General features: G+C 38.6%; 1 protein-coding gene across 1 annotated transcript in view; it reads right to left on the bottom strand.

Annotated features, from left to right (window-relative positions):
- Nucleotides 1–27,408, bottom strand: part of OTUD7A (OTU deubiquitinase 7A) — a 54,685-nt gene that overhangs the window by 16,127 nt on the left and 11,150 nt on the right. The window contains exons 2-6 of the mRNA XM_075714356.1: nucleotides 20,209–20,391; nucleotides 16,942–17,160; nucleotides 6,244–6,345; nucleotides 4,604–4,731; nucleotides 3,404–3,516 (exon numbers count right to left, since the gene is read on the bottom strand). Of these exons, the coding sequence (XP_075570471.1) occupies nucleotides 3,404–3,516; nucleotides 4,604–4,731; nucleotides 6,244–6,345; nucleotides 16,942–17,160; nucleotides 20,209–20,391 (745 nt within the window). The remainder of the gene's footprint in view (nucleotides 1–3,403; nucleotides 3,517–4,603; nucleotides 4,732–6,243; nucleotides 6,346–16,941; nucleotides 17,161–20,208; nucleotides 20,392–27,408) is intronic.

The following is a 27,408-nucleotide window of genomic DNA, read 5'->3' on the forward strand; positions in this document are numbered from 1 at the left end:
CCTTAAGTAAAACTCTAATGACACACGGGAAGATTACAGCAACATTCCCTCCCTCCTTCCCCATTTAAATTCACTTGACTTTATTAATAAGATAGTGCCAACAGCATATGAGACAGCTAGCTAGAAGGTGACAGTTAATACCAAATAAGAATACCATCCACTTTTAAAATCTGTATTAGCTCACACCATGACATAACACGACATCTAGCTTTCAGCTCTACTAGGTTTTCAAGAAGTGAATAACAACAGTGATATTCAATCCAGCACTAGAACAGGCTTTGAAATCTCTGACTGACAGTAGTCTGCAAAATGAAGGAATAGGTTGGAATTTTCTCTTTAGCTGGATTGCAATATTTAGGTTCTTCACAAAAACAGAAGGTACAAGACATTTTCCTTTTTTCAAAGCAGTTGCTTCGATTCAGTACCCCGGTTTTGCTTGTAAATGGAGATAAATGAAACAATTATGTTAATCTGAAATTTATTTTTTACATTTACAGAAAGATGTGCAAATCTGTTTCAAAACAAGAATCTGCTTCATAGTTAATTAGTTTGCTCTGCTTTAGTGCTTGAAGGATTTTACATGTTGGAAACAAGAGCTTAAGAACCAGGTTCTTCTGTTTTCCCTTTATCTTTTTCTTTTTTTTTTTTTTCCCAACTTCCAAGCCTCAGAATGAGAGTGCTCTCAAAGAAGAAATCTTTGGAGATTTAGCGACAATTGCTGATCTCCTTTGCATGTAGTTCACTCTGAAAAATAACTAAAAGGAACTTGCAGGTGAACGAGGCAGCATAATTCCAGACTTAGGCTTGTCACTGAATTCTTTTGAAGCAGATACAACTTCTGATGCTTTAGCTAATTCTGACACCATAGAAGAATGCCTCATCTACAATTCAAAGACTAATTTGCAAGCTTTCTTAATACAGTACCTAACTACAGAATGTAATATACCCCATCTCAAAAATACTATTTTGATATTCCTTCTCAAGGGCTCTATTTCGAACATGGGTACATTAAACTGAGAAAATAATTCAGTCTTGTCACATTCATTCTGTCTTTGGAATGACTGTAAAGAGAATTACATATTCACACGTTTAATAGGCTAAGTTTCTTGCCTGATTCCTCTTTCACTATTTTAAAGGAAAAAAATAACTGTTGTCTATTTATCCTTGCTTCATTTTGATTTGCAAAAAGATAAATGCAAACCCTGATGAGAACATTAAAAACAATTTAAATTAATTCTTTATGTAAGAGTGATACTCCCTATTTAAGTATCTTTAACTAAAGGTAAAGATGGTTGATTGACTGGCAAATGCAACATTTGAGGACATCTCTGACTGGTAGATACTGAAACTACAGAGTACGTGAAACATATAGAATGAAAATTGGTGGTGAATGGCCAAATTTAATAGAAATGTGAATTGAACTGCATTAGAAGACTAAAGTGTATCAACAGGAAAATATCTACAAACATAGGAAACAAACTAGAGAGTAAAATGAAAACCAATCTATTTTTTTTAGTCTCAAAATAGAAGAAAACATTATGGCTGACAATTTTCTAAACAGTGTCCTTCTGCATTAGTAGAATTACCTATTGTTGACATCACAGGGTTAAAAGGAAAATATACATTCTTGCAAAGCCCAGGGAATATTTTCTAAAGATTTTATTACTCTCATTGTGTTGTATGCCCGATTTTGTCAATTTGTTTATCACCACATGCAGTTTTCTCCAGGGGAAACAGTAGCTAGAGAAAAACATACATGGAGTAAACACCCACTAAATATTTTCAGCGATAAACACTAGCACAAAAACTAAATCTTCTGCATTCTTAAGGCTTGTCAATAATCTTATACTTTAGGAACAACTGCACTGAAAGTGAGGGATGGTTTACCATACCAGCTATTTAATGCAGATTCTGTATGTGCATCAGGGATATTTAAATGTTGTAGATACTATTTAATCCCAAACTTTTTCACAAATATACTTCTATGCATTCTTTCCAATAGCTTCTAAACATCTAAACTAAATGCATGCTGGCAGTAAAGTAGACAGTACTGGTTTTTCCCTGCAGCCATAAAATTTTCTGGTACTGTATAAACAGTACCAGAAATAATAAGCTAATTGACTAAAATGGTACTAATTGAGTATTATACAAAGATTAAACACGCATACTAAGCTGGTCTTCAAGAAAACACACTCTTTCCTTGCTTGCCTGTTAGCACTGGGTAGTAACTGGCAAACACTGCAACTTTGGAGAGTGTAATCAAAGTAGCTGCAATCAGCCATACTCTTGTGGAACCAATCTAGATAAACAGATACGAAATTAGGTAAGGAAAGAATCTGATGTGGTTCTTAGAAATACACACATACCCTATGCAGAACCTTCCAGCAACATCAAACTTTACTAGGATGAGAGTGCATCAGTTTAATTTGAAGTAAAACCCCCTACAATCTTTAAATAATTCTCGCATTTGAGAGCACTATTTATGTTACGTGGGTTTACTAAAAGCTTGAATAGTCAAAGAAAGGCCAACTGTTCCTATCAGTGCAATATTAATTATTGTAATTTTTAGTTGAAGTTTTTTTATAACTGTTCAAAGATTGAAGTAGCATATTGATTTTTCAGAAGGGTTTCATGAGACTACATGTCTACAAGTAGTCTACTACAAGTATAAGCTGATATTCTGCTTTCTGTTTAAAAAGACACTGCATCCAAATACTTTAGCTTTAATACCAAAAATATTAATTCTTTCCCCCCCTGTACATTTAGGGTTAACAGCATTTTAAAAGTAGAAAATGTGAAGAGTTACTTGGTGACTTGCCCTCAAAAAAGATCTCTCTGAAGATTTTCTCTTCGAACTTCAAAGCAAAACAGGATTGAAATAAATGTATGAATATGGGAAGATGGCACTAAAGCTGTACTAAAGCACAGAAAAGGTGATACCCAGGTACAAACTACTTTCTTCTAGATTGCTATTAGAAGATGTATAGTTATTCTGTCATTCCATGTTTTAGTGAAAATATCTGAGCAGTGGCTATCTTTCTGCTAAGCCTTCCTCAAACAAAAAGCTACATATCTGCAGTGAGATGAGGCACTTCATCTCCTTGAAGCTAAATGCTACTGCCAACATGCTTGTTCCAGAAACCAAGAAATTAGGATTTATGAAATCCAGACTCTTTTGGATGCAAAGTAACCTCAAGTTAGTGTGGTAACTGTACAAGGAAACTTAATCAAAATGCTAAATATTATAATGGGATGTTTAGATAATTATATTCTACCATGCAAAAAAATCGCAACAAGTTGAAAAGGCAGTTTGATGGTCCTATAAACATCTTTGTTCATCCGTACTGTATTGTTTTCTTACTGAGAACAAAAACTAAAAGATTTTGTCATACTCTAAACTTACCCACCACCACTGCCTCCATTTTTGCTGAAATGTGTACGAGGCTCACTTGATGCCAGTTTAAGCAGTTCATTCCACTCCCGTTCCCATTCTTCTTCTGTATACACTAAACCTGACTATGGGAGAGAATGAGATACCTTTATGATTATGCTGGTACAAAATGTAAGCAGAGTTCTGTAGCAGTATTTACAACTAACTTATTTTGAGCTTCAGACATGATACGATTTAATATCTTGGACCATTAATAGTTCAACATCTCTATTCAGGTGAAAGAATATTAACTCCTTAAAAAAGATCTAAACCACTAACTGTATACTGGATTACATTTCTAGATGTGGGTCTGCTGCTGCTAACACAGCACTCCACTACTGGACATCCAGTTATTCATACCCCTGTGAACTCCTTGCAACCATGGTTAGCGTGCTTTACTGCCCATTTCTGGAGGTTTGCTTTCTTCCCCAATATATGGAACTACTACGAATGCCCTCCTTGGCAGACAGGTGATGCTTTCTCCCTCTGTTCAACAGCAGAAAGGGTATATAAGTGCTTCTGTGCCCCTGTGTTTTCAGGTAGCCTGAAACAGCTGAGCCAGTCACAAGCTCAGCTGTATTCTCACTGACTGCTGCCAACAAAAAGCAGATTACAAGTCACAAACACTTAAGCATACTCACTTGATTGCATTCAGGAATGTCCTGAAATTGGCTTTTCTAGCCACTGTTTAGGCACAAACATCTTCAGAAAATAATACATGCTGAAGACCAGCTTTTAATCAACAGTCAAACTAAATCTAGAGATAATTTTAGTTAAGAAACATCCACTCAGTATTTGGTCACAGCTCTAAGAATCCTAATTCACCATTTTGGGGAATCTTTCCTAAATGGGGTTTTCTTTCTTTTGTGGATTTCACCCACTCATAATGCTTGTGATAGCTAAATTATACACTTAATGTTGCAGCCCAGAATTTTCTACAGGTTCCACACTCATCTTAGACCTTTGTAGGCACAGAACTGTAGATATTTATGCCCACAAAGCTATAAACACATTTGCATACTGATACAAAAAATCTAAATACAAGTATCTCTTTCCCCATGCAAAATGGAACCACAAGGAATTTGATAGCAATTAAAACTTTCACACCAAACTTCAGAAGAATGCTTTTGACCCTAAATGATATTAATGAGACTGTCTTTAGGCCATACAGACCTCCTTATTCTGCTGGGTCTGTTGCCATCTCCATCTTCTTTTCAGTGCTTCCCTTTCAGCTCCACTTCGCATCATAGTATAGAGTGCTTTACGTAAAACAAGGTCCCGGTCATGAAACCCCCACATCCCTAAAGTAGCACAGGACAACATTCAGTTGTAAAGCAGCTACAGTGAAATAGAAATAGTAAGTACTAATACAATTAATATTGCTCTATTAGCAAAAGAAGCATAACTTATACATAATTTAAGATTCTCCTTGGCAAAAAATTCACTCATTATTTTTAAGGTTTCCTAAAGAAACATTCAATATAGATAAGCTAATGAACAACGAGGGAATTCTAACAAAGTTTAAGGAATGACTAAGGATTTGAGTTGTTTCAATGTTTGCTTGCAGGCAACTTCAACTTTGCTGCAAGCAATGGAATATTCAATGCGCAGGCTGGTTTTAGCTGTAGTTGCCAAACAGAGCTTGCAGACACAAGAATGCTAATGACAACTGCGGGCACTTTTGTGAATCGCAGATGATACCAACACCCAAAGGCCTCCAACTCTTACACAGCATGACGGTAAATTTCCCTTGGCTTCAACATCCAAATAAAGAGACAAGCATTCAAGATGATTGGAAGTCTAAAAATACAACCAGCCACAGGCCTTCAAGCTCATTTTAAGATAATAAAATGTCTTCATGTAGTTGGGAATAGTAACCTACAACAAAAGAGAGCAGAGCTCTCACCAAGACATGTGCCCATAGACCACCATGTTTCAATTACCATATTGTCAGCTGCTGGCATTAAATATGTTGACTCTGCAAGTCAAAATACTCCAAACATTTGCTGTAAATAATATACAATTCCTCCTAATAAAAAATGAAGTGGACAAAGATAAAAGGATCCTTGGAAACAGCAAAAGCTCTTTTCTTACTACTTCTTTCAAAAAGAACAGTCTCTTCAAAATGTTAAAAAACCCAGTGTTTTTTAAAAAGTCACCTTTTAGAGTTCTGGTGGTGGAAGGTTTTAGCAACTGCAACAAAAAAATGTTTCCTCATAACAGCTTAGGATAGGCACATCAAAGACTTTCAGCTTCACAGGTTTCTATTTATTTGATTTGAAGAAAGGCTTCAAAGAGCTTATATTAACGATCAATTAATCAATTGGAAATTATTTTAATTCACCCCAAACTGTGTTTCCCATATAATTAAACTCTACAAGGAACCAACAGAGATAATAGCTAGATATTGCATTCTTGAAGACAGCAAGAGACCTGTTTAACAAAAGCCAGCAAATGAATACAATTCTTCGCCCACAATGAGGACAATCCTGCAGAACCACCTGGAATTTGCCTGTTCCAGAGCTGTTAGGTTGGGCTTTGTAAGAAAAATGCAAATCACTGGTGTTTATGATATATGGTTTTTGATACCATTCCAATTATACTTCTTTTACAATCTGATAAAACTTTTACCTTCCTCCCTCAAGCATGCCTAAAGCAAACAATACATAAGTGAAATTTGAAGAATATATTGCTCCAGAACTGGGCTTTTAATGACAGTCTTTGCATCCCATGTGTTTCTGAGCTTTTGCTGGGGATAGAGAAAAGTGCTGAATATTTTTGGCAGCAGGTTTCAGGTACAGACTCTCCCTTACCTAAAGATGCAGCATGCAAGAGGCAGTTCCCATCACCTGTTGTAGCCAAGGGAAGAAGACGTTTGCAGCTTGTACACACTGTGGACCACCAATTTAGTCGTCCTGAAAAGAAAGCATCTGTTAAAATGGTAGAGTGGATACTAAAACAGGATGTGTACTGTGTACAGGCATACTGCGATAATGTGTAATGTTGAAGGTTAATCATGAACATCCTTTCTGCCAAATAAACTTAAACGTAATGCCAGAAGTGAAAACTGGGAAGATTAGAAATAAGAGGCAAATAAACTTTAACTATTCTCTAAATGTATTTGGAATAAGAAGAGCACCTTTAATTAATTTTGCATCTTCCATTCACATATGCTGTGTTCAGGGATAGATTTCCAAGGAGATAATTGCCTAAATACCATTGTGACTCTTGGTATCAGTTCCCAGATATAATCGACATTGGCCTCCCATACACAGATGACAGATTATGTTACAGTAATAAAATCTCAAAAGACAAAAGCAGTATGTATGTGATAATCAAGATACGTTACTGTTAGGTGAGTTTACTAAGTAAAGTACTATTGTTTCAATCAGATGGATTGTTTCAACAGCTGATTCTCCTCTCATTTACTATAGCGTAAATCGTGATTAGACCTACTAAAATCAACAGCTACACTACCAGAGAATTAAAGTGAGACCAAATGCATAGCCCAAGGTCTAGGATTGCATGTGGCTTTTCTCTTTGAGAACGTTTAGAGAACTGCTTATCCATCATTGCTCCCTGAAGCATGTTTTACAGATTATAAAACAGAGATGGATTACAAAAAAGACTGACAAGAGGACAGATACTTGATGTATCTAGATGAAGCAAACAAATCCATGAAGAGTATCCGTGCCAAAGCCAATACTGGAAGTACACAATTCCTGGCACACAGGTTGCCATGTGGTAGCTTAGTGGAATGCTGAGTCTTGGTTAAATGGTCATGTGAACATTTCTAATATAAAGAAAGAGAATGCGACTAATTGTATAAAATCTTTGGTGATACGAAAGAGCAGATGATTAACAGCGATGAGTAGAGCTGGTATATTTCCCAAGAATTTTAGAAAGTCTGTGGGTAATGCACAATTGAATAACTGAATGAATAATGCAATAGGCAGCCCGTGGTGACTCCATTTCTTTGTTTGTCCTCTTCTGCAGACTTTTTCTCCCCCGATTCCTTTACTTGCAAATTGAGAGGAAATAGTATCTATGTATTTGTACAGTCAGTCTTGCATTTAAGGTTAAGCCCCCAAACCAGAAATAAGTTCAAGCAATGGAAAAAACTTTTCTCCATTAATATGTTTTCATTACAAAATTATACTGAGATTTATTTGTAATGGCAGGTAAGACATATTGTGCAAAAAAATTTAGTATAACAGTATTTTAATATGTGTACCCAATTACTTGTTCTGGGTACTAAGAACTACGTAATTAAATTCCACTTAGTATGGGTTGAGGGTTACTATACTGTAAGGGTAAAGATGCACAGCAGATCAGTAACTAAGCACATTTGGTAATCCTTATATGATTTTAGCAGCTAGTTTGTAAATGCCCAACATCTCAGACTAGGCTTATTGAGTTCTAAATTAAATATTCATTAAAGAAGCTGCCTTTAAAACACTATTGGACAGCATTTGGGAAAGATAAATCTGAAATAACAAGTTACCATTTTTAGCAACTCCTGTGTCTGCGGGCTGTGAAATAACAACTTACCACCTGTTTTTTGCAGAATGTTTTGGTGGTATCATATTCAGTAATAAATTATACCAAGATGCTGCTTAAAGCACAATTACAAGACCCAAAACAGACAGACCGTAGGACTTAAGGGAATAACGAGTGGTATTGCTTTACAGATTAACTAGCAGCTATTGGTAATAAATGTCAAAGTCTGGTGTTTATGAATCTTTTGAATAACAGCAGGTTTCTGTAGAATTGATCTGCTTTCAAGTAGATTATGCAAAAAAAATGTTTGTGGGCTTGGTTAACATCACAAAGCTTATGGCTGACTAAAAAAATCAGCAGAAATGCATTGGATTATAACCAAACAAGTGGCATGTTTTCATTTTTCAAATCTAGTGGTTATAGTGGATCCCTTTAGGGAAACAACAGGAAAGTGGGGCTTAAATGAAAACTGGAAACAGTTCTGCCTCAGGCTTATTTCTGTCTGCTTTGATAAGACAATATATATGGACAAACCAGACCCATTTCTCACTCTCCCTCCCTCTGTTGGTCTCATACTTGATCCTCCTTTGCTTTCTCACAAAATCTGTTTAATCGTTGAGAACACCATTTCAAGAAATTGATCTGTTGTTTTACAGCAAAAATACTCTGAGAATTAATATAGTCATATTCTAGTACATTAAAATTTGATCTTAATTTTAGATCAAGATTTGAAGTTCTATCCAGGTTTATGATATAGCAACATACAATCAGAGAGGCAGACACAAACATGCAATATTGCCCTTTCTTTGCATGACACTTAAGACTTCAGGTGCAAACTCAAAAGAAATGTTAACAGAATCTAGTATCCACCGTGGCCAAAGATTGCCAACTATTTCTGTATTCTGATATTATCCTAGCCCTGCACTACATAGTAGGTATCAGACTTCACATAATAAAAAGCACATATTGGCTAACCCTGCTTCCTTATTTGCAGGGCCCAGCAGGAATCAATCACTCTGATACAGAACCAGATACATATCTTGTATTCCATGCAAAGAAGGTAAGCTGAATCTCAGAAAGTTTTGCAAACTTTAGAAAACAGACAATATCACTACTTTAAAATCTACTATCTGATGACTCCCAGGACAAGACGCAAACATCAAAAGCTACCCTATTGTAAACCCACTACAACTATAGGCATGAATATAAGCTGGCCTTATGTGACCATTAGGTTGGAAAAAGTCAGTATTTAAGGAAAAGAAAATAAATATTTTAAAACATGGGTTTTACCCAACAATATTCATAATGTTGGAGTATTATTAATAGACATTAGAAAGGTTTAAGTGTTATTTTCATTAGCTTCCATGTTGTATTACAAGCCACAGGTGTATTGTTTCTTGCCACAGGATTTATGAGAGGAAATTGCCAAAGAGAATTCTAGATCGTTATATGACATGAATGGCTCAAAAAGAAGGCAGCAGAGAACAGAGTATGCATTTCAAGTATTAACAGGGGCCAGGCTTGGCTTTGAGAGCAGCCCTGTGGAGAAGGACTTGGGGTACTGGTGGATGACAAGCTGGACATGAGCCGGCAATGTGCACTTGCAGCCCAGAAGGCCAGCTGTATCCTGGGCTGCATCAAAAGAAGCATGACCAGCAGGTCGAGGGAGGTGATTCTGCCCCTCTACTCTGCTCTGGTGAGACCTCACCTGAGTACTGCATCCAGCTCTGGGGCCCTCAGCACAAGAAGGGCATGGACCTGCTGGAGCAGGTCCAGAGGAGGGCCACAAAAATGATCCGAGGGCTGGAGCACCTCTCCTACGAGGACAGGCTGAGGGAGTTGGGGTTGTTCAGCCTGGAGAAGAGAAGGCTGTGGGGAGACCTTATTGCAGCCTTCCAGTACTTAAAGGGGGCCTACAGAAAAGATGGGGAGAATCTTTTTAGCAAGGCCTGTTGTGACAGGACGAGGAGTAATGGTTTTAAACTAAAGGAGGGTAGATTTAGACTGGATATAAGGAAGACATTTTTTACAGTGAGGGTGGTGAGGCACTGGAATGTGTTGCCCAGAGCGGTAGTGGAGGCCCCATCCCTGGCAACATTCCAGGTCAGGTTGGATGGGGCTCTGAGCAACCTGATCTAGTTAAAGCTGTCCCTGCTCGCTGCAGGGGGGTTGGGCTAGATGACCTCTAAAGGTCCCTTCCAACCCAAAGCATTCTATGATTCTATGATAATATCAGCCCCTGATGCCTTATGCACTGGTACTACAGAAGGTAAGAAAGCATTCAGCATGATGTCCTCTATGCAAAACTCCATTAATAGTATAAACAAGAAGATAAAAATATGCAACAGAAATTATTCTAGTTTATGACTCTAGTTTATGAAAGATGCTCATACAAAGCTGCCCTCCAGTTTACTAAGGTCCATTATAAAGTATTCATTGCCCAAACATGCACAAGGTTGGTGATACACCAACCAAACCAACCAAATTAAAAACAAACATGAGGTTACATAATACTAAAGAACCGTTGTAGAAACTCTGCATAAATCCTTTGCTCCCTCTTCATTTTCTCCAGTCCATATTTTCTTTTTTTCTGGTTTAAGCCACTAATAAACTAAATGGCTTTACAGACTTGGGACTTTTCTGGTAGAATTAACCACCAAAAAGTTACAAGGACTTAGTAAACAGCAACTTAATATAATTCTCTCTTGACAGGGGAAAAGGAGATGCTACAAAGGATGAACCCCCTCTCAAGCTCTATATGACTAAGCGTGGTTGAAGTTTCACTGCAAAGCTAGATTGTGTATCACTGCCTCCAAAGCAGTCAGTTTCCTGCCTGCAAAGACACTGCATTTATCGTATCAAAAATAAGTCAGAATTCTTACAAAACAAATGGAATACACATTAGGAGAAGAGCAAGGATGGTTAAAAAATGGGAAAAAGTGTGAAGTGTCGTGTCACAGCTTGTACAACTTTACCTCAGACTGAGTGTGATTGTCTTTTAACGCACTTCACCGTGCTATTAACGGTACTCTTTCATACAGCTAAGTAAAGCAGTCTTAGGGCAACTCCTCAAAAACACTGACAAAGCAGACATCTCACTGAGGAAAACAAGCCCATCTGTACACAGTGGGACTCAATGTCTGGTTTCCTGTGCTTGTCGTACATGTGGCTAAAGGTGAGACTTCTGATGGCTTTTCTTTTATTTGTGGTTGGGCTTTCTGGAGGTCTTTCCCATGTGGTTTCTGTAGCATTTAATAAACAACATTCACGTTGCAAGTTTTTCTTCTATGGAAATAGAAATAAGCTAGCTGCTTACTTTCATGAAACTTGTAAAAGCTTACTCACAAATATGTTTGAAATTGGCAGAGTTAAATTTAAAAAATAAACAGCGGTACAATCTTAAGACACAGCTTGCTAACACAAGCTCAGTTTCCTTAAGAAACTAGGCTAAAACCAGCCTTTCTTTCATTTCTCCAGCACATTGTGTTTCCAGAAATCCACCTCTCATCCATCACCCAAGTCGAGCAAGTCACAAAATACCATTTCAACTTCCAAAGTAAGTCTAATTCTGGACATCGCATATATTCTCAAAAGCAACTTTCACCTTAAACACTCACCAACTCCCCTCTGAATCCAAGAGCAGCAAGTGCTCTGTGGTGTGCACAGGACTGACTGGCTAAGTCACCAGAGGATTACTCAGCCCACTCAGAATAGTCAGACAATTAGCAATGTGTGCAGGAACCTCAAATCCAGATTTCAGCAGAGCTACTTCTACACTTTATGTGTTTCTTACATGACTACCTAAGAGGATTTGTTCATTTTTAGTTTTATTCCTTTCATACAATAAATGTGTACTTGCAAGTATTGACGTGAAGGAAATTGCAAGAACATGTTTTCTGCATGGGCTTATATTATATTAATCATTCAGTGACTGCTTTATTTAATCACTTATTTTAAAAAGTAAGGATTTACCAATACATTTCAGTACTTCAAAGAAAGGACCTTCTTGTAGGAGCTCTCTCTTTTAGTCTAGATGATGAAATCAGCTTTGCATCTGCAAGGCTATTCATATTTACTGATGTCCTTGAAATGTAATGTTGAGCTGTGCATGTAGAAATAAGTAAAACTGAAAAATCAAGTAAATGCTTCTCTGTTAGCCTGATACAGAAGCAACACAGACTCTGCCACAGAAGCTACTGACCAGAATGCAAATCAAAGATCATAAAATAAGATGGCACAGATATATATGACTAGGCCTAACTGGCTGCAGATAACTGATACTGAGTTCAGTTATCTGCAGGTAACTGCAGATCCAGTATTACTAGTTTTCTTCATTGGTTTCTTTCATAACCTGAGACAGACAGTTTTCTACGACATTACTGCATTTCATCCTACTCTGTGATATGATATTTGTCGCTCATATCAGAACCGAATTACACACCCATGTATTTCAAAGCTTGGAAATCAGGAAACGAATACAGTTCTCTTGTAATTATAATGGTTGCTATGCCAGCACCCTGCATATACCATGTGAAAATCTGTTAAAAATTATGGGGTAAGAAAATGTTTCTACAACCTGAAAAGGCATCAATTTTTCTTTAACAAAGCTTAATTTTTACATTTGAAATCAAACATTTACAGAATTTTGTTGGGTTTGGTTCTGGGGATGTGAAATCCAGGCTTAACAATGTATTACTGTTTATTTTGCCTGTAGCTGTATAAAATGCTTCATAGAAAACACAAACCTGAGCAAGGAAAGAAAAGTGTAGGAAAGCGATGTTCTTGAAGGTTCATACAGTTTACTTTTCATTTTTGTATTGAATTATATTTCAGCACTGCAATACACACTTTTTTTCCTTTTCATTAAAGTGTTAGACCAGCCCATTCTTCTGCCTGTACTATGTTTTTTTGAAGTCATCAGTACAGCAGTTTTCATAATATCCATCTTCGTGTCAGCCTACACATTAATGACACATGGGGGAACATGTGTATATAATCAACTTGCTGCAGCAAAATATTTAGAATTATAAAATTCCTTTCACACAGACTTAATTTAATATTATCACTATCTGAGCCATCCTCCATCAAAGAACCACAGCGATTACTGCAAGAGCACTCAGAGATCAGTCTGCATATTACTTACAAGCTGACCTCATTCCAATTCAGGCAACAATGAACAGCTGAGTTTATAAGATGAACAAAACCCCAAAATGCTTTTAGGAATGTTGTGAATTCTATCCTCTAAGAGAAATATTCAGAAAGCAGTCACTGTCAGGGACTGAAAGAGTTAATGTCTCAAACATTGTGGTGAGGCAAGTTAAGGTCTGCAAAGAGACCAGTTAAGGTCTCCATAGTGATAAACTGGGGTCTGCATAGCACCACAGGTGAGAAGATGGCCCTGGCCTGGAGGAAGGCTGTCAGAGGACTGGAAGTTCTGCCCTCTGATGGCTGAAGGTCACACAGAGTTCATTTGAGGAAGGGGCTCATGACCATCCAAAAGACCCCCCTGCAACCGCTCTGCCACCCCCCCCCCCCCGCTCCTCCAGTGGCACCTGGGCAGAATCATAGAATCATTTAGGTTGGAAAAGACCTTGAAGATCATCCAGTCCAACCATTAACCTAACACTACCAAGTCCACCAATAAAACAATTAAGGATAGAGTAGCAATTCCGTATTTCCTGGCTTGGTGGCTAGATTATTTTTAATGGAAGTAAAAACTAGGAATCATTAAGATTGGAAAGGTTCTCTAAGATCATGAGTCCAACCATCAACCCAACACCCCCATGCCTACTAAACCATGTCACAAAGTGCCATGACTGCCCGTTTTTTGAAGACTTGCAGGGAAGGTGGAGAACATTCTGGAACAAACCTCAAGGGGGGCGAGATGAGAGGCGGGGCCTGGCCTATCAAAGACACAACTTCGAGGAGCCATGGGTGCACCCCCACGGCTGGAGGACCCCACGCTGCCGCCGCCCCAGCTCTGGACCAGCCTGCCCCACCCACTGCCGGCGCAGCTGGGGCCTTGCGCTCTGGGAGCAGCGTGACAGCCACCAGAGGGCTGCCATGTTTATCGTCGACGTGGCGGGATCCAAGGGTGGCGATATCTCTCTCTCTCCTCTCTTCCTTTTCCTTTTCCTTTCCTTTCCTAAGTGTTTGGATTAGAACCCACGTTGCTTATGGTGGTGCATTCCTGGTTCAGGTTGCCACCTTATTCGCATCAACTGCTGACCAAGTCTGAGACTAAGATTGGACCTGGCCACAGCTAGACTCCTCCCTGGAAAGGAGTTTAGAAAGCAAGGGGGTCTGTTCTGAACCTCGTGACTCAACGGGAGGCTCCCCCTTACTCCCTGCATATCGTGGTGCTTTCCAAGTTCAGGCTGGTGTTTACTGTCAATAAAGTGTTTAATCAATCGTTTGGTGGCGTTTCACCTTAATTTAGCCCACGGGAATCACAGAACCTCCACGATCCTCTCTGGATAGCCCAGTACGGGTCGTGGCAGTCACACGAAGAGTGGAGGATACACTGCAGCAGCAGAGAGCAAGTAAATCATACTGCCTTTATCGGGGCCTTTCCTTTATAACCTCACACAGCACTTCTGCGTAAATGGGGAATTTTACTCTGAGTTTCTACACAGGTAGGATGTAACCTGAACATGCTTTCACATATAGATGTAATGGTAGCAAGTGCCTAAGCATATAAAAAGAGAATATAAAAACCTTACAGGCTTTTATAAACATCCAGCTCATACAGCCACTTCAGACGACGCGTGACAGTCTGTTAATTGTCATTTTGCTCTCCCAATCTGTGCTTTGTAGGTAGTAAGCTACTCTTAAGTTCCTAACAAAGTTCCTCCTCCTTCTGCCTAATCAGCTTTTTTTCCCCTCCTTTCTCTTGAAATTAATGCCCTTAAACCCAAGCTCACACCTCTCTCTTTTCCTTTAACAATAACGCCAACCTCAGCTGCAGAAGCTACTGTCCTTCATGGGGTTTGTTTTGTTTTGAAATAGATTTTAGGCCCTTTGCAGGCAATGCACCTTATCTGTTAATTTTTTTATGTCATTGACCAAGCCATAGTCAAACTGGGCCCTCTGTTGGTAGGAGACAATAAAAATGTCTAATGTTAAGTGACTTTCCTGTTAATTCACTCTCTTCATTTCAGACAACAATGTGTCTAAAGGAGGCAGGAAATAAAAGGAGACTGGATATCTTTATGTCTTAAATAGAGACAAAAGGTCAGTTTACATGAAGTCTTACATGATTTTCTTAAACATTCACTGTTTGATCTGTTTAACTTAACTGAAGAACCATTTCCGAGGAAGTTCCAGTTTATTTGAATGAAATGCTCACATAAGTAAACTAAGCCTACATAGGCTACAAGAATAACTGTGACCAAAACCACAAGCACTTCAAATGGTCAAAACACCCTCCTTTTCAGGATGCAAGAGGCTCTGGGAAGGAAGGGACTTTTCCAGTGTGAGTCGAGCTATTGCCCCAATTAAAGTGAAAAAAAGAATAAATTATTTATTCTAATTTTCAGAGAGATTTGAGAGAGGAATGCTGAGGCAGAAAATTCAGTAGTTTCGGCAGCCCTATGCCAAGTTCAAAGCCACCAGCTCTGTATGAATTAGAAGATGCCAGCTCTAAATTCACACCCTGATTTTAAGGTCAGAAAACCACTGTGATCCTCTAGTTTGTACTCTTGCATTAACTGACTCTAAAGGCTGTAATTCCACTGAAGCAGGTAGGTCAACTGATACTGTAGCAAGGTATTTTCTGATAACCCTATGAAATTTGGAGTGTTTGGCAGAGCTGCCAAGGAAGAGCCATCTTGTTTTTTCCCTGTCCTTCTTGTGTTAGCTGATTCCTAGAGAAACTAGATATATTTTCTTGAAAGGTGACTGACAGTTTTCATAATTCATAGTTGCCTGGTAGCATTCCTGCATTATTTTATACTACTATTCTTTCCAGAAGAAGGCCTTCTGAATACTGTTTGGGGTTCCCCCCCACCCTTAAGTATTTACTGTTTGATGCTATTATCTAAGTTATGTCTTGCTTTTCAAATACCAAAGCCAAAAAATGAGCATATGACAATACATGACAAGTCCTCAATATGACAGCAGATTAGCAGAGGTCCTGCCTAAATACAATGATGCAGTGCCCTGATCAATAACAAGGAACAGTTTATCAGTTTGAACACACACAGTATGACCATGCAGCGAGTTTTGAGAATGAAATCTGAGATGAACACATAGCGTTACACAAGCCAGTACAGCATTCAACAGAAAAAAGCAACTGGCTATTCAACATTCCACAGGCAGCCATGAAATCTGATTTTGTAACTCCTTTATATCACCAGAGTTGGGCATTTCACTATATAGATGTGTTCATTTCATGGTTCATTAATACACTTCCTATTTCATAAGGCACAGATACTAATTTTTAATACATTTCTCCATATCTTTCAAAACTGACTTAAAACTTTAAGCTACTAATAAGTCTGAATTAAAATTAATTTTAAACTTCGTTACTTTTTTCCCATGGCAATAATGAAGTACTACTTTAAAATTATTTAATTTCTTATTACAAAAATAATAATCAATACATAAAATATATATTTAAAAACTATTTTCTCAAGCTGCAACAGAACTTCAAGATGTCTCCTTTGTTAGTCATTCCAATGTAATTTCTTCATGAGATCTGGAAGTACCAACCCCTCCGACCATCCAGACTCACGTCCTTCTCTATTGCATGACTTCCCCATCAGTCCTCCTTTCCTTCCTCCCTCAATGCCTTTGTTTTATTAAGTAAATTTGACAGTATTCTCTATAATGTTTTGAAAGAAACAGAGGATCAGGGTATGTGTAATTTTGCAAAAACCACAGTATTTCCTTTTACTCTCTGGCATTTATTTCCCATGCAGGATGCGCAAGCTCCAGTAATTAAGCATGATTAGAAATGTCAACCAAAATGTCTGATTGCCCAGCTGCTGACATCTGAAGTATTTACCCACCTGCTTGCTCCAAAGCAACCATTGTTGCCTGCTCAATTAAGTCACGTTCAATGAAGCTTCTGAAATCTTCACTGTACACGCTAAGGTCTGGTAGCTGGAATGTGTAGATGGGCATCTCCAAAGGAAATTGTTCATTGCTGCACTCATTTGCTACATGTGATCGAGCAAGGGAGACTATGGCTGAGCTGGCATGAGAAATACCTCTGGAAAGACGCTTTTCTGTAGAGAAACCAAAGAGAGATTATAGCCTGTAAGACTACGTAAAAGACCAGTCAACACCAAGTCTGGTGAATGCCTGTTCATTTCACTCAGGAATTTATTTCACTTCTTGTTTGTTACCTTTTTGGGTTATTTCCCTACTATAAAAGATTGCTTATTTCTTATTATGGATCCCTATGGCAAGTCATAGGAACTTCAGTCTCCTTCTAGCAAAACAGATAAACAGTAAAAGTAACAAGAAATGAAAGACAAGTATTTCTATTAAAAATATTTTTTAATGTATCGTAAGTTTCCAAAGATGCATTGGAAGAAACATTTACTGGCAGACAGATGATAATCAATTAATGTTTTGAACTCTTAATTTGAGTTCTTGTGAACCTGAAAATCCACTTCATATCGAACGTGCCATACAGTTTTAATCTCAGAACAATCTACTTGAAAGCAATTTTAACATCATTATGCTGAATTTAAGACAAGCTCAGTTTTTATGCATATGTGTTTTCTAAAATCCTCATCCAAGAAACGATACATAGTTCAAAAAGAATTATGACATTAACAAGCCTGGTACAAAAGAATGCATTATTTTATCAAAACGACTGTGAGCTAATACCTTATAGTGACTTTCATTGTGGACAAATGCTATACAAGGAACAGTAAGGGGTCATTAAAGCAAAACAAGCATTAGAATGTTAAGAAAGGGACAAAATATTACTATCATATAATTTCACTTTACTATATGGCCTCAGTTCTGGTATCAGCAAATGAGTGACAGAAATACTCTTGAAGTGCTTAAACCATGAATCATTCCATCAAAACTGGTATTTTCCCTCTGTTTAGTTTCTGCCCTGTACTGCTGTTTATATTTTTAAAAACTGAAATGAACGTTTGGTAGCTGCTTAAAATTTATGTTCATCAAATGTTACTAGTCTTCTCCCTCAGAAGTTTAACATTCAGCAGGAAGTTTCTTTCTGCATGTGAGAAGTGGCACTCCTTAGAACCACGGTACCACTGCCTTTCTGTGCTTCAAACAGACTGACCTCAGGTCTTCTACTGAGCTGCACTCTCTCTAGCCACCTTCACAATGGGGATTATCTTAAATTAACACTAGAAAGTCTCCTGGGCATTTTACTGGGTTTTATTAGTAAGTTGACACCAGGTTTATGGCGTTTCTTACATTTTTGAATATGCAGAAAGCTTCCTGGTGGGGTAGAGTTAGATAATATTTTCATTGATTTTCCTTAGAAATGGGTACCTTACCATACCGGAAGCTTTTGTAAAAAACTATTTGGTGCAACTTCACCTCTGTAGCTTCATAAATCCTACCATAAACTAGCCTTTAGTATCGACTCCCAAGCATGTGCAACGCTATATTAAAATAAAAGAAGTTCCTGTACTTCTGTGCCTTCAGAAATTAACAAAAAAGCTTACTTAAATGTAGCTTATCACTTAAGCTAATATTGTTTTTAAAACAGCTCAAACTGACTAATGGTTATTAACAAATTATTTTTCCTGGAGTTTGTGAACTTTTCTTTCTCTAATGGATCAAAGGCTTTCTAATTTTAAGAGCTAAATTGCACTCCCTAAAATATCCTAGATTGGGGGTGAGGAGGAGAAGGTTTGATTACATTTGCATTTCTTTCTTCTCCCTGTGCATCTCCGCTAAATCACTTTTAAATAGGGGAACTGAAATATAGGACAGCATCTCTGTTTGACATCCCCTTGCTACCACTCCACCACCCCTTCCCACCACGGTCCAGCCCTCTCCTGTTGGCTGCACCCTCCATTCCAAGTGCTTGGCCCATAACAAGACCCTCCTTTCCTTTCTCTGCTCCTCCCTGAACATCCTCCTCACTCCAGTTACACGTTTCGGTCAGAGATGGCTCTTTGATCATGAAGTCATCAGTTATGTGTTGAATTGGTAGCAAAGTTACTGTCAGTCCAGGCATTTAAAGCCAGACTTACTCCACACTACCTACTACACCCACTAAAATATCAAATGACCATGTTCAATGAAAACTGGGCAGTTTAGTAACATGGAATTTTAGAGTGAGCTATAGCCTAATGAGAATGAAGGGACAGTTTTATCAACTACAGTGTGCTACTCTTCCTCCTTTTATTTGTATTCAGTGCTTTTAAGAAGTCATAATAAGCACTACAGTTCCTTTTCTACTGATGGAAGTTATCAATTTTTAAAAAGTTCTACTGACAGTTGTAAGTACTGATGCCATTTCCTGTTTAATAGGAGGGAAGAGCCAGCAGAAGGGAAGACTTTCTGTTCCTTCTAATGATTGCATAGAAAGCCATCACCAAGCTAGTGCTATTACCTCCCCACATGACAAGCTGTCAGATTTCTAAATTTATTTTGGTGCAAACTACAGTTCCTTGATAAATTAATATTAAAAAATAAAATTGCACTCCGACAGTCTGAGAGAGATAGTGATCTGAAATAAAACCTATGAAAGATCTGCAAACAAAAAAGTAAACTCTACTGCTTATCATCCTGTACTGGAAATCAGCTGCTAGAGGTAGTTGACTCATTTTTCTTAAGGTTTCAATTTCTATTTGGTGGGCGATAGGAGGTTGTCCTTTCTTATGTGGAACCATAAAAGAACAAAATTTTAAAGCTGAAAGTTATTGATAGATTTCATACACCCTAATCACATACTGTAAGTAAAAAGGCAAAGATTGAAATATGGAATTTTTTTAACCTTTTTTTGGTCTCAATAAGCATAGAAAACTACATACAGTAGTGGTCTGTGACACCTCTAATTAATTCCTTTTATACATACCACAAGACTGCTTGGGGACATATTTTTGTATTTTAATCACATGTTAAAAAATAAAAACCTTGCAGAACTGAGGCAAAGCTCATGACAACTGAAACATGTGAAACGTAGGGTCCAGCAGCAGCTTTGTGAATCCCATCACAGTGACACAGTTCACAGGCTGATGGCAAATGACTTCCAGCTCCCTGCAGACAAGCACAACTTGCAAGCAGACAAGCTAGAAAGCTGCTTGTCCGCAAAAGCCCTGGAGAAGAGCTCTTACCTTGAGCAATGTCATCCTGCCTTTGCAGGCAGGGTCGCTCAGCTTTCGTCACCTGGGGAGGCTGCTCTGGCTCCTGCTGCTTGTAGTATTTGCCCTCATTGAACACCTGTGGCAGGTTGGCGGTGTGTACCTGCCGGAGCTGCTCATAGTCACTCAAAGCTGCTGTCAAGTCCCAATTTTTGCCTGCCAAACAGCAAAAGGACATTCTGCTCACATCTGTATGTGACCAGATTGATAACCTGGAAGCCATCTTCATATGCACTTAAAATAGAAACTTAAATAGAGAAATCACTCTTTCTTAAAGCATCAGCAAGGGAAGAGAGGTTCTTTGGATAAAACATTTTACAACCACTCCTCCCTCAACAAAAATGCACAGTTGATAAACACCTTGGAAGTACACAGCAAAGGGACAAAGATAGAAATCTTTTTATTTCTTTTTTTTTTTAATTTCTGTTTTAGTTATCTGTATATCATAATTGGAGAAGACCTCAGGAAAGTTCTTGTCCAATCTCCTGCTGAAAGCAGGGTCAGCTATAAGATCAGACTAGATTGCTCAGGGCTTTATTCAGTTTGGTCTTTAAAAAGCCAAGGATGGAAACTGTACAACCTCTCTGGGCAAACTGTTCCCACATTTGACTGTCTGCATGGGACCTATGCCCACTCTGAACCTCTTTTGTTTCAAGTTATACCCGTTGCCCCTTGTCCTCCCGCCATGCACCATTGTGAAGAGCCCGGCTCCGACTCCTTGATAACCTTCTTACTGGCACTGAAAGGCTGCTGTTGGATCCCCTCATTTCCAGCTTGAACAAGCCCTGCTCCCTCAGTCTCTCCTCATAGGACTTGTGCTCCAGCCCCCAACAACCTTTGCAGCTTTCCCCTGAACTCAATCCAATTTATAGCTGTCTTCCTTGGACTGGGGGTGGGGGCAAATTTAGATGCAGTATTAAGAGATGTCTAATGAGTGCTGAGTAGAAAGGTATAAATCACTTCCCTCAATCTACAGGCTATGGTCCTGTTGATATAACTCAGCATATTGCTCGCTTTCCTAGCTGTCAGGGGACGTGGCTGGTTCATGTGCAGCTTGCTGGCTACCAAGACCTCCAGGTCTTTTTCTGCCAAGCTGCCCCCCAGCCTTGTATCATTGCACGGGATTCTTCCTTTCCAGGTGCAGAACTCTGTGTTCATCCTTGTTAAATTGTATCAGGTTCCTGCTGGTCAATTTCCTCGCTCTGTCTAGGTTCCCCTGAATGGCAGCCCTGCCCTTGAAGACATCAACTGGTCCCCCCAGTTGGTGTCACCTGCAAACCTGATGTTGCCTCACAGATAAAGACTTTAAACAGGTATAGACCCTTGAGGTACAGCATTTATTACCAGCTATTCATTAGCCACTACCCTCTGAGCTTGACTGTCAAAACAGTTATTTTCCCATCTAGTTGTCTACCCATCCAGTCTGGAATATAGCAATAATGTGGGAAACAGTGTCAAAAGCCTTGCTAACATTTGAGGTAAAAGGTATCCACTGCTCTCCTCTCATCCACAAATCCAGACATTTTATCATACAAGGCAATCAATGCCAGGACTTCCGTGGCTCAGATTCCGATCACATGGCTCCAGAAACTGGCAATTTAATTCACATCTGTACAGTTGTATTAATAATAAATAATAATTAGCAGCAATGATGGAAAGACATGACTGTAGTGTTACAGCACAAAAGAGAGAAAAATTTTCTTTCTATTTGCAGAACAGCTGGAATGCATATGCAAAATACTTTAGGTCCCTTTATCTTATACATCACAGAGAACTTGCGCTCTCAGAGATTTCAAAAGTCTTTCAGAAAGCAGGTAATATAGGACATTGTTTTGATAAAAATCATGCAGCTAGAGGATTCAGTCAGTGTGGTTCCATGTCTGCGTGAGCTGCTCATGGAACCTGCCAACACAGAATCCTCTAAAAGATTTGCTTCCAAGCTCCCACTTCATCATATTGCTATGACCAGCATAACAGATAACAAAACACAGGCTAATATCCGGAGATACAGGTGATGAAATGTTATTTGTCACTCTCGAAAAATAATGAAAAAAATGTCGAGACATTTGTATGTTATTTTCAAAACAATCCTGCTAGGTTAAAATACACAGATGTCCTAGCATTCTCCAAGTACTTGTTTTTAATTGGAAAATTACAAGTATTTAATAACAAGAAAGAAGACCCCACTAATTATATGAGACTTTCACAGCATTCCATGAGAACTATTTCTGGGAATTCAAAAGTAACCTGATTCTGACTAACACATGATCTATTACACCATAAAAAGTTGTTGCTTTATGTACTTTGAGAAGCTACATTACCTGAGTAGCAGTTAAATATAACTTATTTGCTTACACAAAGGAGAATAAGCTAAAAATAGTACAAAGCAGTTTTATACAGATAAAAGAAAGTCTTTTACTGTTACAGTCATTTCTATGAAGAAAAAAAACCTAACTGAAGTAGGAAAAAAACCAGCACAAACAGCTGTTGCCTACAGGGTTGAGCTAAACTGTCTCAGGTTTTGATGTAGTAAACAAAATCGTGAAAGGAGAATTAGTATCACTGAGCAAGAATGTTATATACATCCTGAGTAGTCCATAATATAAACCACCATGTCAGTGATATGGAATCATTATATATGTTATGCTGTAATCTTCTATTAGAAAGCCTGTAGGACAAAATGTAAATTCAGTGAAAATTGTCAGAGATCCTAGAACAAGCACTTGAGTTATTGCCAGCAATTTTTTTTTTCTAAAAATCCATGTAGATTCAACAGCTATAATCCAGTCAGGGCTCTGCTCTAACTATATACAGCATTTGAATCAATGCCCAACCCAAACATCGAAGAATCATGAGTGTGTTCCCAAGACTGATGTGATCACATATCAGTGTCTGGAGTAGGGATTGCTTTTCTTTGGTCCTGTTTTTAGGAGGCTTTTACAACATGATTTTTAAATCTTCTTTACCACAAGGACAATAAAGTAAAACTTTTTTTAAAAAGTGAATGTGACAATAAATATAATTCTAGGAAATGTAGGTTTAAACAAAAGAGCATTATCTGAGTATTAGCAATGCTACAAGTCCAGCACTGCGTGACTCCCAGCTGCAACCTGGGTTTATTCAGTACAGATCCTTGAGTACCAGACCAATATTAATGGAACACAGACAGCATTTCTCTAGTTTCAGGGCATTCCTTACAGGTCACCTGCTCAAGATATTTTCATGTTTAAGTTCTGAAATCTAACAAAAATCACTGTGCATGTGCCATGACTGTTGGGTTTTAGGCCAAATGCAATCATCTTTTATAAAAGCTCTATCATAAAAATTACAGTCAGCCTTCAGAAACTAGGCTCACAATGTGTTGCATTTAAAACTGAATTGCATAGTGACTCCTGAGTTACACTCCATGGTGCAATGTAGCAACTGAACTTCTAATACAGACTTGAAACTATACATAAAAGAAAATTTCCGTATCTAAAAGTATCTTACATAGAAATATTTTATTTTCAAATCTCTCCATCTCTCTGGAGTTGTCCCCATCTCCTGAACAACAGCACCAATCAGCACCAAAGCCTTAAACTTCAGAGAACCAACATAGGAAATTATTACAGGACTCACTTTCCCCAAATTTGCTGGAGCCTCCAAGCATCAGAATGCAAGAAAAAAATTCAGCCAAATTAGAGAACATATTAAGCACCTTCCCATCTCCATGAAATAGTGTTTTTGAGTATTAGCCACCCTAACGGACTAGCATAAGCGTTTTCAGTTACTCTCTGTACGGGAAACATGCAAGCTTGTCCCCTTTGCCAAGGCTGCCTCTCATTTTGGCTTATATTTTCACAAGTAAATACAAATGACAGACCTTTTGTTTTTCCCATTACCCATAAAAAAAAGAAGAGAATTCATCAGTTTGGGTGGATTAAAGAAGAAAATTCATAAGTCAAAGCAGAGGAAACTGGAGGCAGCAAGGAGAATTCGGAGGAAGGAAAAGAGGAAAAAACAGGAGGCTTCTATAAAAGACGCTGCGTGAAGAAATATAAATAAGTACCAAATTTAATGCAGTGTAAAATAAATAATTAAAAAAAACCAAGTAAAAAGATCTAATAAAAAGTGTGATGTGATTTGGACCGCAGAAATGGACTGCAGAAGCAATGGACAAGCTGGGAACAAATTAGAAAGGTTATTAAATTCAGAGATGTCCAGAGCAGATGATATGAACAAGGATTTCTAGCAGGTGAGAAAGTTTCAGCTGGAAGTTACTGAAGAAACTATTTGGGCTTACGATTGTGGCGATGAATAGAGCTAACTCTGCCTAGCTCTCCTCCTTTAAACTTTGCATACCAAAAGCTTTTGAATTTCTAAAGCTGTATCTTACTACATTCCAAACTAAGTTTTCAAAGCAGAAAAAAACCTGAGGTATGCTGGGTCAGAAATGACAAAAATAAATTCATATAACATTGAAATCAAATATATCCCCCCCCCCCCAGTGCCACATGGGGTAGGTCCCTCCTTCCAGTCTTGCTACTTGTCCAACAAGTTTCAGCAGCCTTCTGATTTGGAGCAGACTGCATATAGTCCCTCTGGCTCCCTAGGAAAAGACTTACTCTTTCTATTATCTAAGTTCTGTTTGTGTGTCTGTTCCCTGTTCTCCTCTGAAATGTCCTAGACCCTGCTCCTCACACAAGGCCCTACTCTGTCACATCTTTTTTATTTTCTTTAATTGTCATCTCCTGCATGGGCCCTCAACAGAAAGGAACAATCTTTCCTATCCCGTGAGGTTACACCTGACGTAGGCACTGACGTGCCCTCCATTGCAAGGCTGAAGGAGAAGCAACAGGTAATTCATCTATTTTGCATAGTTTCATCAACTAAATTAAGTCAAGTAAGACTTTTTGTTGCAATCTGAAGGACAAAAACACCACGAGACTATTGACAATTTTTCAGATTGTCCGCTATATTTTTTTTCTTACTGTTACTTACCTGATGCAACCTACTGTTCACTGACTGCTAACTTCTTTGCTTATATTACATATTATTGTATTTAAAAAAGTATTTCACAGGCATAACAATGTTACTTCAGTACATGCAATCACATCAGATGACAAGTCACTGGCAGCACCGTATCAGTAGCAACTGAATTGCTCCAAAGCAGCACTGACACAGTGGGTTTACATGAAAGGCTTTGAGTTTCTAATGGTCAGAGAACATCAGTCAGCAAAAAGCTGGAGCAGCACAAAGCTGGTTAGAAAACACAGGTAGCGAATCACAATCAGGATGCTGGAATCAAATTAATTCACTAACTGAACAGAAAGAATACACTTACTGAACAATTATTTCCAGAACAGCTGCATGTGCTATGTGAGTCAGCAGGTGTAAAATTTAACAGGACTGAAAGGTCTCTGCTTTAAAACCAACTGTTTCTAGTGCAGAGGAAAAATATCAAAACAAAATGTGCAGCTGAGTAAGGAATGGAAGATGCACTCTGACTGAGGGCTGGTACTGACGTTTTAGTGTCAGAGACAGCAGGCATCTACATGAAAGGAAAAATTGAAAATAAACTCAGTTACACTGCGAAGTTTCTGTCCTAAGTAATAGCTGCTTGAATAACAACAGGAGGCATTGTCAGCCTGAAGAAAGAACAAAGACTTTGATAAAACAATATATAATCTAAGAAGCCACTTATCCATTTTTGCCTTACCACCTCAAACTGGATTAGTAATGGGTTAAAAAAGATGCTAAAGAACAGCAAGAGTAGGACTCGCCTCAGAAGCATTCCAGCTGATTCAGTTTTCCTGATGATCAGAGAGGACTGCTTCCCCCCACCCCCACCTCTGCCCTATTTAGACAACTTGAAGAGTCCAAGAAGTGTTCAGAAGTGGGTTGCCCAGTGATCTGATGCTCTGAGACCAAGCTGAGACACATAAAATTTCCCCAAGCCTTGGTCCTGAATCCAAAAAGCCTGGCTCTCCTTAGGGCACCTCAACTGGGGATGACATGAAGGTGCCAACAGTAGAAGAAAGGGGCAGGGGATGAGAGCTGAGTGTCCAAGTGCCAGGGCTTTCTGTGGTAGGTTCACTGGACTCCAAATCCCAGGCTAGGAGAAGTTGAAAAGGAGGCAGCAATCAAGAGCATTCTCTATGCAAGAGTACTACTGCAGGATCCACAGGGAGTGCATTCTTACCTTGGCACGCTGCTCTTCGGGCACCACATCTTTAGTGAACACTGGGGAAAGCTGTTTACTATTAAATCTAGATTTTGAGGGAGGGAAAGGTTGAGGTGACCTCATTAGGAATGACCACATTATGATCAGAGAAGACACCTCATTCCATCACCCTTCCCAGCCCTTCCACCTCGCCGCCTTGTCCCTCTCAACCTGTGGACAGCATCATCTCCTTAGAAAACATTTGATAAAAGAAACCAAAGACCAAGATCTAAACTTTTGTATTTAGCCTTGACTACCACTGTTTTCCTCTTGAAGCACACTAGCAAGAAAACCAGCCCAGGGACAAGACTAGGAATTAGATGAACAAACTACTGAGCCTATAGGTTAGTCAAATTTAGAATAAAACACTGTGATTTTCCTCAGACTCAGCAGCCCAGAAATTGGGTGCATGCCAATGAAGATGTCAAACCAAACTAGAGTAAACTTCACAGAACAAGAAAGATTCCTCTAGCTGTTTTTCTGCATATCTGGTTCCGCCCCAAGCTGCATGTAGGCTGCATCATCCACCACATTGGATCCATGCACTATGTACATACACATGCTATATATAGCACTATAACAAATGTAAAAAATTTACGTAGTACTTTTTCTGAGGGGAACCAGAAATGGTGTACTATCAGACACCCAAGGATTTGTTTGCCCAGGTATTATTTTAAAATATCACCACTTCATTGAGTTTTAAATAAAATAATATATTGCACAGTCTAAAAACCAAAACAAGTATATAGTGCTCTCTATTGGAAGGTCTCTTGAAAAAGTTTCAGAGTGAGCTCCTGACAAAGTCCTGATTTCTTTCTTTTAATAGATATATTTCAAACTCATTCCACAGTTTAATAAGCTGATCAGCTTGAAAGCTGAAATCTGAAAGCAGAAGAGCACTAGAAACTTTGGACTTTTGCTTTAAACTGTTTGCTTCAAGACTATCACATACTGTAATTTTTTAGATGAGA

The sequence above is a fragment of the Pelecanus crispus genome, chromosome 7 (genome assembly GCF_030463565.1).
Source record: "Pelecanus crispus isolate bPelCri1 chromosome 7, bPelCri1.pri, whole genome shotgun sequence".
NCBI classification, from domain to species: domain Eukaryota; kingdom Metazoa; phylum Chordata; class Aves; order Pelecaniformes; family Pelecanidae; genus Pelecanus; species Pelecanus crispus.